We start from the raw sequence: 14978 nt of genomic DNA, 5'->3' as shown, positions 1-14978 counted from the left end.
ACGTGAAATCCAGCAGCTTACATCAAATTTAAAATAATCAGGAGTGACAACGTTTTATTTGTCCTACAGGTTCTGGGCCGTAGGATTGCCACAGCAGCACTGGGACCAGTACGCTGCATGCTGCAATCAATATGGGCAATGGACACAGAGCATATACTATAACCAAAAGAACTGGATATGTGAGAAATAAGTGTCTTGTTTTTCTTGATGACAGTGGTATAGAGTTGGGGACACATACGGCATGTTTCTTAGCTTTTTTAATGCCTTTATTTTTGACATGATTAACATTTGTCCCATATATTCAATCTTTTTTCTCTGCTCCTCTACACTGTTTTGGATCTATTATTTTCTGCATGTAGCAGAACAAAGACTTCATTCAATCTAGCTGCACTTAAAGGCCGGGTCTGTTATTCTGAAGAAATCCAAAACCGTGACAAATATCATGATCTTTAGCGAACAGTGACACAGTAATTTACAGAACCAGGTCTGAGTACAAACACTGGACTTTATTTAAGCACACAGAGCGCACGACAAGTGGACCGTGATGACATATTCAGTGAATCTGACAAAAACACATGTTTTGGATTAGAATAAGGTAATGACAACATACCCTGCATGTGTGTCAGTAAGGAAGATATTCTGTCATCTTTCTTTTATTATAAAAATTTGTTTAACGTCTTTAGGTTATCATCATGATTGACCCATTAAAGCTCAAATCAAACTTGTTGTCTGTGAGTATTCTGTAAGGGGAACCATGAATGCAGCTATGCACAAGTGTATGTGACTCTGTTGTTGGTTTGTAATTCCTTAATGTCCACAGAAAATCAACTTTCAACTTAAACTATCTAAAAGTATATTTGATGTCTAAATTCAAGTCAAGTGGGGCATTCAAATCAACAGACAAATATGTTTTGGTGTGCAGTGGTTTGTCCTGCTCTCACTTCCTGTATTGAAGCCGGCCAACTCCAAGACAAACAAGCAGACAGTGAAACGGTTCAGTAAAGTTTTCAGTTTTTCAAAATGCCTGCAAGTATTATCCTTGCTGTACCAGATTCAAGCTTGAATGTGAGATATACCGAAAGAGTTCAAGAGAACAGACGAGCAGGAGAGGAGAATGAGGTGGAGATCTCAGAGGATGAAGAGCATCAGACTGATCCTGGGTCACAACAAGCAAGTAAGTCTGAAATTATGTTCTAAAAAGTAAGTTAATGTAATGTAATGGCTATTTAAAGATTTGATACAGAGTGTCTTGGTGCTCTAATCTGGTGCCACGAGAGTCATTAATCTTATTGAGAGAATGACAACGAGTAACAAACTCCACAGAGTGGCCACTTTAAACTTCAAACAAGCATAATCAAAATGTTCTCTCTGTATTTTGTCTCTGTAGGACCACAGACTCTAAAGAATCGTGTCAAAAGAAGATGTTTTACTGCAGCGACTCTGGGAGTGATGTATCTTCTGATATTGGCTGGAGTCTTCATACGCTGTGAGGAATTAAGTTTTTAATCCAAATTATCCTAACTTAAATCCCTCTCTGTTTTTTGTAATGTCATGTTTTAAGTTTTTTTTCTCTGTTAGATAACAAAACAGTTGCATGCAACAGACATGCTTTTGGGGAAAAACACTGAAGTTAGTCAGCACCAGTTCATGCTCCTGTTACTCTGTGTAGAAGAGGAAGACAAACAGAATTTAACAACACTTGAAATACATAAATCATTTGCAGTTAGGTGAGCACTGCCGCAAAGATATTAAATCTTGATGAATATCACATATTTTTTTGCTGCAGCCCATCTAGTCAGTCTGCAGATGGGATTGAGCCTCAGCAGCGACAGATCATTCCAGATGTTTTGCCTGATAGGCTTGAATTTTTTGGATATGCAGAAAGATTTGATTGTTGTTGGTGTGTTTATCATGTTGTTGTGGTTCTCACCAGATATTTCAGTCACTTTGGAAAATGACCAGCTGCAGGCCAGATACAACAAACTGTACAACAACTACAGCGAGCTGCAGGGGAAAGTTTCAGGTAAAAAAGTTTTCAAACCAAATATGTGAATACCATAATACACAGCATCAACAAAGCATTACGAAATACTAAGTTAAAATTCCAGTTACAGGATGAAAGCAGCTGAAGAACAAAAGTGAATGTGATGAACGTTTAAAAAACTACCCGTGAACACCAATTCACCTGATATAACTTTACCTTCACTACCATTAGTTTGAATTTGAATTATTTTATTCTGGAAGTCTATTGCTATGCGTTTCTTTCTCTTACACATGAGATACAAAACTTAAGTGTATTTATAGAGTAAACAACAAGTGTTGGCAAGAAAGATCTTAAATTAAATAATAAACGTACAAGACTTATTAATTTGACAGTACATGAAATCACATCCATCTTTTAAAATTCATTTGTCACGAAGGGAAGTGGTGTCCTAAAGAATGGAAGAGATTTGGATGCAGCTGTTACTTTAAATCCAATGAGAACAAGTCTTGGTCTGACAGCAGAAGTGACTGTCAAAGGAAAGGATCAGATCTGGTTGTCATAAACAACAAAGAGGAACAGGTGAGTGGGTTTGTTACTGAGTGTGTAATCTTAGATGTAGCTGCCAGTGATCTGTTACTTCTGTTTTTGACTTGTTGTCCTCATCAAATGAGTTTAACACAACGCTGACTAAACCAATACCAAAGTTTTTAAATCTGGTATCTATGGTGACAAACCAGTATTGATGTGTTTTATGCCAACCAGATTGGTTTGCCAAAGCTGAAGGGGAAGCTACCATACTGGAGCCTATAGATTATCAGCACATGTCCACAGTGTTGTGTAATTACCTACACTGTCAGACAGACAAAAGTTAAAGTACTGCAGGTTTAAAGTAAAACATCTGCAAAAAAAAATCCAGTTTGTTATTGAAGGCTCTGTACTCTATCAAAAGCTGGCTATACAGATGTTAATAACAACAGCTGTCACATCTAAGCTACTTCAATCAGCAGTATTATGAGATAATTCCTCTTGTTCAAGGACAAAAATTATAAAAAAAATTAGGGAAGAACTGCAGAGATTTATAAGTGACTAAGGTGTGACACATCCCCGCATATCTGCCAAACTGTGTGAAAGCTGCACCTTTTCTATTATGCTTTCACGGACTAAACTTTCAACTTTAATCTCAGAAATGGTTAGATTTTTCCCGTCCCCTGCTTAGTAATTTAAGAAAAAAAATCTACAATGGCCCTAACATGCCATCGTAGCTTCCTGTGTTGACCCCGTCATATTTACTTGTCCTTTTGGTCCCACAAATTACTACAATGAAATTACTAAAAACGGGAAAATTATTATGGACTGTCTTATACTAGGATTTCATCATTGGGCTGAACAAGGATGGAGATTCCTGGATTGGTCTACTGGCCATGGAAAAATGGACACAGACAAAACGGGTATGGGAATGGGAATGGGTGGACAGCTCGCCGCTGACAGAAACGTAAGACGTTTTAAAAATTTGTTTCTGTCACAATTCCATTTGTCACTAAACTAAAAAAAAATTTAAAAAAGGAAAAAGACATAAATACAGGTTATATTAATTTATAAAACTGAATAATAGGTTAAACAAGTCATTACCATTGTAATATTTATTCATTACTGATTAGGAATGGGGATGGAGACCCGGTTCTATAAGCATGGTACCCCCAGGGTAAATTTAAGACTTTTAAAGACTTTTTAATACCACTCTTCATAGGCTTGATGCTGCTTATCTTCATTTTAGTAGACAGGTGGGCTGGCCAACTAGCTAAGCTAGCTCGCTTTCTGAAAACACGATGGTAATAAGGCTAATAATCGGAATGATCAATACACAATATACAAAATGTACAGCTTATTGTAAAAGTGGCTAAAATAAAAGATGACAGCAAAACATTTTATACATGTGACAGTTAATTATGACGTTACAGTATTTAATTAATCCTATGAAAGGACAAGAATGTGTAAGACCTTTGTGAATGAAATTTCAATCCTTTTAGGCCTTATTTTAAGACTATTAAATTCAGTGCTTTTTTAATACTTTTAAGACCCCGCTGGTACCCTGTATAATGACCTGGTTCCAAGTTTCTCATAATAAGGTTTGAGCTTGTCAATACTGCTATCAAGTCTAGCAGGTCCTATAATGTAATGTTATGTCTCTCAAGACATTAAAGGATCTGAATTACATTATAAACTAAGATAAACCAGCCCGTCTCTACCAGGTAGTGTTACCCGTAAGCAGTGAATCAATATTAATAAAAATTAACAATCACCATCCCTAATACTAATAATAAAAATATGTGAAATCAGTGAAATCCAACAGCTTACTCCAAATTAAAAAACTGTCCTCCAGGTTCTGGGCAGCAGGATTGTCACACCAGCCCTGGATCCAATACACCGCATGCTGCAATCAACAAGGACAATGGACACAAAGCGGATTTTATGTTCTTAAGAACTGGATCTGTGAGAAATAGACTTGTTTTCATCTGAAGACCAAAGAAAGATGACAAGGATAAAATGTATTACACATCCCATGGTGTTTCATGTGCATGAAACAGAGCAAATTCTTTATTTAATCTTGCTGCAAGTAAGATACTCTGCATGTCTGTTAGTAAGATTTTTCAGTTTGTTTTGGCATTTTAAGTTTCTTATCATCGTAGAACCATTCAAACCTAAACCAAAACTTGTCATGTAGTTCCGTCTACCAGACAGAACAAAAATAACTTTCCAGTCAATACGTCACCTTTCCTGTGAGATGCATGTGTGAGAGTGCACTGTATGAGGAACCAGGAATGCAGCGATGCACATTTGTGTATGTGAGCACATACACCTGCTGTTGAGTGAAAAATGTGTCTGTGTATTTCCTCAATGGCATTGACAACAAGAATCTTTATTTTTCTGGATCAAATATACTTATATACACACCTGTAGTTTGTCTAAATTGGGATTAAGTCAAGTGGGGTTCTTTAATGAACAGTAACAAATGTGTTTGGTGTGCATCTGTGTTAGTAGTTTGTCCTGCTCTCACTTCCCCAACTCAAACAAGCAGACAGTGAAACAGTTCAGTAAAAGTTTCAGTTTTTCAAAATATCTGCTGCACCAGATTTAAGCTTGAATGTGAGATATACCAGAAGAGTTCAAGAAAACAGAGCAGCGGGAGAGGAAAATGAGATGGAGCCCTCAGAGGATGAAGAGCATCACACTGATCTTGGGTCACAAAAATGCAAGAAGTCTGAAATAATGTTGTAAAAGGGAAGTTGATACACATTTTTGTGTGGATATGTTATAATTAGTCATTGAGTAAACCGATTATTCAATCAGTCATCATTCACAATGGTCCATTATCAAGTGTCCTGGTGCTGTAATGTGGTGCCACAAGAGTCAATATTCACATAGAAACTCCACAGTTCATAGTGGCCACTTAAATGTTTTCTATGTAGTTTGCCTCTGTAGGACCACAGACTTTTTGGAATCATTTCGAGTTTAATTTAATTTAGAGATTCTGAAAGATAAACAAATAAGCCCAGTAACATACTGAAATTAACATCATTGTTATAGGACTTTATACACAACACAGTTGATTTGAAGTACTTGGGAATCGGTGCATGGATCACCACTGACAATAAGGTGATCACAACTGTGTTGTCTGGTGTTTACTGTTTATTTACTATATATATGTATATGAAAATAAAGTATTCAGTATTTTACCACGTGAGGGCACCTGCTGATTGAAGTTTATATACTTCTTTGCGGACCTTTATTTTCTGGCCAAAAATGGTGAAAAATAGTACTTAAACTAATACAAAAAATGTCTGAGGTGTGAAATTCAAACTAATCTTTTTCGAACTCCTGTAACTTCTAATGTGTGGGAAAGTTGCGATGAACAAATAAGCTGGAAACACAGCAGAAAGAAGTGATCTGGATCTGTGAGAAGTTGATGTGAAATGTGTCCCCATACTAACTATACATGAAATTAATAAAGTTGTTGTGGGATTACTGTAAAGTCAAACCAAAAAAATAAAAGGTAGGTTGTAGGTTTTGCATAGTTTGGTTCACTAAAGGGATTAATAATGTTTAATTAAGTTTGGTTGGGTTAAGATGTGATAATAATTCCACTGCTGACGAAAGTCACAGTAAAGCAAAAGTGAGAGGTTAAAGACATTTACATGGTTGCAAAAACAGACAATTCCCCATTACTATTATTATATTAATGAATGTCCAACTATCTAGACACAATGGTGGGAATATGATTTTTATTTTTACTCTTTAAAACTGGTTCCTGACTCAACTTCACAAGCGAAGATTCAATGTTGTTAAAGTGAAAGATCCAAGATAAGAACAACCAGCAGCTTGCTAATCTGATACAGCACGAAACCCAACTGATAAGTACTGCACACAAATGTTGCACAATTTTAACAATGTGGTTCACTGCACTGCCCCAGAAAATGTACAAATAGTGAACAGACCTTTAGTAGAAACAGGCCTTTCTTTGTATTTGTGCTATGGCACACTAAACAGGGTTTTTTCTTTTTGGATATGTTTCAAATTTCTTAGTTAGACCCACTGCTTTCAACACAAGCTAGGTGGAAACCTGTTGAAATCCACTGCAGTATTGGTAAAACTTAAAATATCCAACTATTATATTTGAGGTTTGTCTTGCTGCTACTTCCTTGATGCCCCCTGTTTAAAAGCTGAAGTGAAACACAACAGAGGAGACAAAATGGGTGGAGGAGAAAAAGAGGAGAGCAACATGGGAATGAAGACACTTTGGAAAACATTATGATTATATTGATTTCAGTTCCCATGAAGTCAATAAGTATAAAATAACTAAATATCATACATAAAGACTTACATGTTTGATTAAATTCTGATCAATATCTGCTGATTCCACTGAACTTTTGTATAAACACCCTTAACAGACAGTTTGGTAATTTCCTAATGCTATAATTTCTTTGTGGCAGCTGGTAAGCAGTTGACGATGTATGGATGTAATCGCTTTCCTGTGTGCTGTTTGGGTGCTCCAGCAAAGTCTGCATGGTGCACAGCTGGGAGGGAAGTGCAAACAGAGGCTGAATATAGCAAGTTTGTGGTATTTTGGTGGAAGCAAGTCTGTTTCAAGCACAAAGTCACTCCTTGCCAATTTGTTCTTTTTTTCAACAAGAGCAAATGTGCAGCAATAATGGAATGATGGTTAAAATCTTAATGAACTATTTTCATTAAACTGAGTCAAATCAGCAGATGCCTTTAAAACTGCATCAAAAATGACTGTGTGAGAAGGTCAGAGCAGGTTGATAGCAGAGCAGTTTGCTTCGATTACATAAATTAATAATTCTCAAACTATTGTTCAGAGCTGCCATATTCTATATGAAAACTAACTAAAGGCAGCAGGAAAAACATGTTGATAAATCTGCCGCCTCATGATTTGAGGAACAGTCCAAGACCTACAACTTTGTTCTTGTATAATATAAATATGGCACCAAGAGTCTCTATTCTTAACCCATTTAAAGTCATCTTGGCTGTTTCACTGCACTGTAGTCATCAGAAAATTACTGTAAATGACACAGAAAGAGAGGGAGAAGGGGACAGGATCCGATCCAAGAGACACTCCGATTGACATTCATATACGGACTGATGCACATCTACTGCTACATAGAACGGAGGCTTGTTAAAGTAGAGACATAGTTATAACTGTGTTTTTATGTATGAACTCTGTTCTTGGGTACTATTATCAGGCATGGTAGCAATAGCTACATACTGTCCAAACAAGCCAGCACCTACCAATTGAGTACACACATTGCGCAGGCTATGCGAGGCAATGTTGTAGTTACATTGTAGTCAACCGGGGTAACTAGGCTCTTACAGACACTGCACTCTGCAGTCTTGCACCTTCCCTTCTCTCCTCCATACTAACACGTGCACACAGAAACATTAACACATCACAAGACATCTGGAAGTACCCTGACCTGTGACACACAGTTGTGCTCAATGCCGTTTTGTGGGTAAGAATAAGAAAAGGTCATTTTGGAGTCCCAACGTGGTTGAAATTGTGATTGTTAATCCATGGTGAAGTGAATAAATTCTGTTATACCTTTGAGAAATCATTGTTGGTGGATATTGTGCGTGGTATTGTGACAACAGTTGGTTGAGACCGAGTATGGACTCTCCCTTCAGTATTAGCCTATTAATTAATTAATTATGTTTCATTATTGATAGTTTATAGGTCAACACCCTTTAGGAGATACTTCTGAAGTCTGGTTATTGGTCCCAGTACTTACTAATGTTAACTAGTAATTTGAAATATGAATAATTGTATTAATATTTAAAGACTACATTTGATATTCAGCTTATAACCTAACCTCCTACGTTGACCCCCGACATTCGTTTGGAAAAACCAAATGGAACAAATCTGTATCTGTGGTTTGTCTTGGCGCTACTTCCTTGATGCCCACTGTTTCAAAGCTGCCACACACAGTGAAGATTAGGATAACTTCTTTCACCTCTCAAGATGTCTACAGGCATTAAAGCACCAGATCTGAGTTTAAATGCGAGACACAGCAGAGGAGACAAAAAGAACAGAGGAGAAATAGAAGAGAGCCACGTGGAGATCTATGAGAATGAAGACACTCTGGAACACAGTCATTTGATCTTTGGTAGAATGAAGTCAGTAGGTATAAAATAACTAAATTTTGTTTTTTAAAAGGGGACATGTCTGATTAAATCCTGAATAATAACTATTATTCCATTAAACATTTGTACAAAAGAATAGTTTATTATCAGTCCTAGAAAACTTAAGCACGTGTTTATGGACTGCTCTTTGCCGTGGAGACTTTCAGACTTTGAAATGCAAATTAGTGCCACTTCAGCTAAAATGGTGTAATGTTTTTACTAAGCAGCTAATAATTTCAAAAAGCACCTTCAAATGTGCTTCATAACAACATGTTTTACTGTACTTTGTCTCTGTATGACAACTCAATCAGAACAATAATTCAGCTGTCAAAAGAAGCCGTTTCAGAGCTGTGATTCTGGGAGTGCTGTATCTTCTGATATCAGCTGGGATCTTCATGCACTGTGAGGATTTGCTTTTTACCATATCTATATTTTCTCTCCTGACAGTTTGGTGAATTTTCTCATCTTGTAATCCTCTTTGCCCTGACTTTGTCTGTTATCTGTTTGGGTACCCCAGCAAAGTGTGCATGGTGCACAAGTGGCGAAAAGCTACTGTGGTGTGCACTATTTGGCCACATCTGAGAGTAAAAAGTTTTTTTTTCATTTTGTGGTATACTGTATATCATCGTGTTGGCACAGATCAGCCTAACAGTAAAGAACATGTTCTGATGTCAAACATGACTAACCAAGATAAAAACAACCAGCAGCTTGCTAATCTTATGCAGCACAAAACAGCACTCAGAACTATTAGTAACAAAAAGGTTGCACAACTTTAACAATATGGTTCATTGCACTGCTCCAAAACTGACAATTTTAAAATAGTATAGACATGCTTGCATTTCTAGAAACAGAACTGTATTCATTATATTGAAGTAAGACTGCTCTCTGTTTTCTGATCTGCTGCAGTTTGTTTTCCTTTTGTTGCCAATCGGAGGTCACTAAGATTAATGTTGAATCGTTGAAACCCCATAGTGACGGTGTCTGCCCCCAGACCATTGAAATTATTTAAATCAAAGGTAAACAGAAGAGGAGCTGCGCATAAAAACCTCATAAAAAAACCCACAAATGCAATAGTGCAAATGAATAGGAGAATTAAATGTGGACTCTCTCTTCTAAAAGGTGTACTACTAAATGAATTAATATCAGATTATGATATTGATTTATTTTGTCTTACTGAAACCTGGCTGGGTGATGGAGAATATGTTAGCCTAAATGACTCCACTCCTCCCAGTCATATTAATACTCACATTCCACAAGGCACAGGCCGAGGAGGCGGAGTTGTAGCTAGACTCTAGCCTACTAATCAGCTCTAAACCTAAAATAAATTACAACAAATTTGAAAGCCTTGAAATCACTGCAACCAATTCTTTTTGTTATAGTGTACCGAGCACCTGGTCCGTACTCTGAATTTGCAAAGTTTTTGTCAACTTTAATCCTTAAAATGGACAAAGTTATTATTGTAGGGGATTTAAATATTCATGTGGACGTAGAGAATGATAGCCTAGTACTGCATTTATCTCTCTATATTGGACCACTGTTAACTGATTGCTGAACTACACGCCATTAGGCAAACATTTCTATATAAGATGTCTGATAGTGCTCTAGCTAAATTTAAAGGTGTGATTCCATCAGCTTTTAATTGTTTATCAAGTCACAAAGTAACGGAGGGCCTCACTGCCAAATCGAGCTCCCTAACCGGCATAGGGTTTAAATACAGTGGAGAACTTTCAGACAAACTACCCTCTCTCCCCAGTGTAAATAGGATCTGATGTTATCACTGCACTCACTGCTATAATGTGTGTATCAAATACACAACAGTTGTATTAAGATTAAGGATTGATGTTGAGGAAAAGTGTGTTTTTTGCATTAACAAAGCTGAAAACATTTGTCATTCATTTTGTGTTTCTTTAAGAACATGACTTTAGATATTTACAAAAGGGAAATATATTCTTTTATGAAAAGTGTGATATTCATAGTAAAGAAAACATTTATTTGAACTATATCTTAGCCTAGGCCTATATGAAAAATATTAGTCACAAATACATTTCAATAGTCTATAGATCATATTGATGCATTATATAGTCTGAAGAAGTTAAAATGTATAAAGACTTGGAATTATTTTTCTTTAATGCCGCTGTTGCTTGTTACGTGATCCCCCTGTGTACCCGTTGTGTCATATTCTATTATCTGTTGTTTACTAAATCCATGGACTGTCAGATTATTTGTCACCCTATGCATGCTGCACACCTCTGTGAAGCTAGGAGGCTCATTTTTATCCACACCAAACACACATCAAAATCCAAGCATCTAAATAAACTTATCACAACATAATTCACTCTGTAATCACTGTACATGGCTGCACAAGTTGCCTTCCACAAATCTCTTCTTATCGTACACCTCAGTCTGCCCACTCTACAGAAAGCTGAGCTCCAGCTCTGTTCGGCTGTTTAACTAATTGACTAATAACAAACGCAGCAATGTACATTTACAGGGTTTTTTTTGTTGTTGTTGCTGTTTTCAGTCCAAAAACAGCTGTTTTCCTGTGTCAATAGAGATCGTTGTCTCTTAGGTTTTGTTTCTCTCGTCAAATTTAAGGAGAGAAGAAGAGTTACGTTGTGGGAGACGATCTTTATCGGCCTCTACTGGCCGATCCGTACGAGCTACACAGACATCCAGTATACCAATCGATTCGTCTGCTCAAGAAGAAGACAAAGAGCCAACAGAGCCTTGTAGGATGTTCTGTTCTCAACTTGTGCACCTGTAAAGCATGAGAGTACTTTTGGTCACAGGAATATGGATCAATTATTCACTGTTTTTATCATTATTTCAATGTTTTGGAAGCTTTATGTCATTTAGAATGTGGTTGTATGGACAGAAAGTGTTCTGAAGAAAACTCCCAAAAAAAAATTAATATATAAATCAGTAAATATGGCCAAAACATGGACATTTGCCTGGTATATTTTTGAAAAATGATGAAATAACTGTTTCTTTTCATCAAATTGTATTCTAGGTGTATTAGAAGATGTTCAGTTGCATTATAATGTGTTGGATGATGGTTTTGATGGTAATATTGCTATAACAATATAGATTTTATATTATTATTATTATTATTATTAATTTAATAGAATAAATAAAGTTATTGACAATTTATTTTGGCAATGTTTTTTTATGCGTTTTTCCTGGAAATATGTGTCAGTTACCAAGTGGTTAAATCTGTATTTGTGGTTTATGTTGGTGCTACTTCCTTGATGCCAGCTGTTTAAAAGCTGCCACACGCACAGAGAAACACACACTGAAGATTAGGATCACTTCGATTCAGGTGCTTGCAACTATCAACATGTCTACAGACAGTCATGCACCAGATCGGAGTTTGAACGTGAGATACAGCCGAGGAGACAACGGAGAAAAAGAGGAGACCGACGTGGAAATATTGGAGAATGAAGTCCCTTTGGAACACAGTTGTTCTGATCTTGAGTCCCATGGAGTCAGTGAGTATAAAATAATTACTAAATATTATACAAGGAAGACTTACATGTTCGTGCATGTTTCATTAAATCCTGATCAATCACTGCTTATTCCATTTAATATTTGTACAAATGAATACATTATCATCAGTCCAAGGTAACTTTAGCAAGTGTTCATGAATTGGTCTTTGCCGTGGAAATATAATTTAGTGGAACTGCCTAAATGTTTTAACTAATCCGAAAATAATTTGAAAAAGCCACTTCAAACATGCTCCATACAAATATGTTTCACTGTACTCTGTCTCTGTAGGAAAACTCACTCAGAATGATATTACAGCTGTCAAAAGAAGCAGTTTCAGAGCTGTGATTCTTGGAGTGCTGTATCTTCTGATATTGGCTGGGATCTTCATGCGCTGTAAGGATTTGCTTTTTATTCTAACTTACTGAGCTGTATTTAGTTTTCCCACTGTTTGGTAATTACCTAATCTTGAAATCTCTTTGCTGTGCCTTTGTGTGTGTTGTTTGGGTGAGAGGAAAATGCAAACAGAGCCTGAACAAAGCGAGTTGGTGGTATTTTGGTGGAAATTGGATCTTCTCACTGACAACAAGCGTCTCAAAAACAAATCTGTTTCAAGACTTGTTTCAAGATCAAATGTGTAGCAATAATGGAATAGTGCTTAAAATGTCATTCAACTATTTTAATTCAAGTGTCAAATCAGTAAATGCCTTTGAAACTGCATCAAAAATGAGTGCTTGATGAGGTAAAAGCAGGTCTGTTCGTCCAGCAGTCTGCATCGATAAAATAAACGAGTGATTCTTAAATTATCTGTTGTTCACAGCTGCTTTTTACTTGAAATTTTTCTTCAATTCATTAAATCTCTGCAGCCATCTGAAGGCAGCAAGTAAATCTGGAGCCACATCAGGGTACAAAGCCATTACGCACACCTTATATAGGACCCTAAGAGTACCTTCTTTTTTAGGGATCCAAGCCACAAAGCCCTATTCTTTTTGTTCTCATTATTAGGGAATTAAGCAGTGAAGCTGTAGGAGTCCTATTTTTTGTTGTCATTATTCTTCTCCTTCTTTCTTTCTTCTTCTATTTTGGCAGGATCCTCTATGGACTTCTAAAGTTGTCAAAAGAATTTTGACATGTCAATAAGTTTGTTTTTTTTTTCATAAATTTTTACTTTTGTGCCTTTATGTAAAATTTTACATAAATACTGGTAAATCCAAATTGGCTTAAGCTATTGTAACCAAACTTGGATCGTCTGTTCAGACGCTCATCATGGGTTATTCTTTCACTAGGGCGCACCACACATGCGATAAGATTATAACTCTTAGGCTTACTAGAAGAAATTTAAATTTCTAGATATTTATCATTTGAAACTTCAAAAACTACTATCATCAACCTCCAGTATAGAGAGATGAAATTGTTTCAGCACATTCACTGATATGAGACTCACTGCAACCTATAATCAATTCAGAAGTCCGCCACTCTATATTTTTCCGAATATGCTAAATCAATTAACATCTATATCTCCACAAGTCTTCATTTTAACGCTACCAAAAATGACAGACCCTAGATGTCAAACATTGAGTAAACAGTGTTCAATATGTTGCTGTAACTACTACAGTATGCACAACATTTTTATTTTTGCTCAGTGTTGAATCAAACACAAATTAGCTGATTTTTTTCAGAACCCAACATTTTGACTATTAACTTATCAACTTTAAGTTTAAACTGATAAATACGTATATCAGTCTAAGACATGTGATTTCATTGCCTACGATGAAGCTCCACTCACACTATGCTGAGAGTCTAGCTCCGCCCCCGCATGGCAGACTTTTTCAGAGGCTCCCCTCCTTCGGCCATCGTACACACGGATGACTGACTGCTTGCACCAACCCGAGGGGAGGGGTTGTGGTACTCTCTACGCTGCACACAACCTGTGGGATTCCTGCACTTTCTGTGTCTGACAAGACAGAAATTTTACTGGTCATTAAACCTTCACTTTTTCAAAATGCAGGATACCTTGAAACTGGTAACCTGCCAATGCCTACAGTTAACCCAGTAAGTCCCAATTGCCAAGAATGGGTATTTTATCTGCATGGTGTGTCTTCAATTACACATCGAGTCAAAGTTTTCCTGTTCTACTTGGGTCCTGTGACATTTTATTATTTTTCTCTGCTTAAAAGCATTTGTGCAGCAAAAAACATTATACATTAAAAACAACAACTGGCAGGTGGGTTGCAAATTGCACACACTACTCAGGCATATCGAATGACATCCACCATCACTGACCTCAAGGTGATGCTTTAATAATCAAGTTAGTGTCTCTGCAATTACCACAAAAAAAGGCTTGGCTTTAAGTCCAAATTTTTTCACCACTTTAATCTCTATCTGGTCTTCTCTGGAAATGTCAAACGGTGCATTTTTCGCAACCTGCTTGGATTCCGATCATTGCCGCTGGCAGCTACATTTGCTTTTCTTTTTTGGTGTTTTGATTATAAGATATCCTCTGCATTAAGACTTTACATGGACATGCCTGTTGAAGCAAAAAAGTGCAAAATGAATCTGGTATTAAAGCAATCGTACACCAGGTAGGTTAATGGAAAATAGGTGCACCAAAAAGAATGATTCAATGTTGTTAATGCTTTGTTTCTGTTCTGTACCAGATATTTTAGTCACATTGGAAAAAGAACATTTGCGGGCAGAAAGAGACCAGCTCAATATCAGTCTGAACCAGGAGCAAGCCAGAAACATCAATCTCACTGAAGAAAGAGACGACCTACAGACCAGATTAAACATCCTGCAAGGAAAAACACGTCAATTAGAA

The 14978-nt window shown here is 36.7% G+C and overlaps 1 protein-coding gene across 10 annotated transcripts in view; it reads right to left on the bottom strand.

Moving 5' to 3' along the window:
- Positions 1 to 14978, bottom strand: part of LOC123976249 (collagen alpha-1(XIV) chain-like) — a 270666-nt gene that overhangs the window by 122728 nt on the left and 132960 nt on the right. The window contains exon 39 of one of the 10 annotated variants that reach the window (XM_046058236.1): positions 14928 to 14951. The exons of the other annotated variants lie outside the window; for them this stretch is intronic. Coding sequence (XP_045914192.1) covers positions 14943 to 14951 — 9 coding nt within the window. The 3' untranslated portion in view covers positions 14928 to 14942. Of the gene's footprint in view, positions 1 to 14927; positions 14952 to 14978 lie in introns of those variants that run through there. 10 annotated transcript variants of the gene reach the window in all.

This window comes from Micropterus dolomieu, linkage group LG09, assembly GCF_021292245.1.
Source record: "Micropterus dolomieu isolate WLL.071019.BEF.003 ecotype Adirondacks linkage group LG09, ASM2129224v1, whole genome shotgun sequence".
In the NCBI taxonomy this organism is placed as follows: domain Eukaryota; kingdom Metazoa; phylum Chordata; class Actinopteri; order Centrarchiformes; family Centrarchidae; genus Micropterus; species Micropterus dolomieu.
This window is presented reverse-complemented; position numbering and strand designations above follow the sequence as displayed.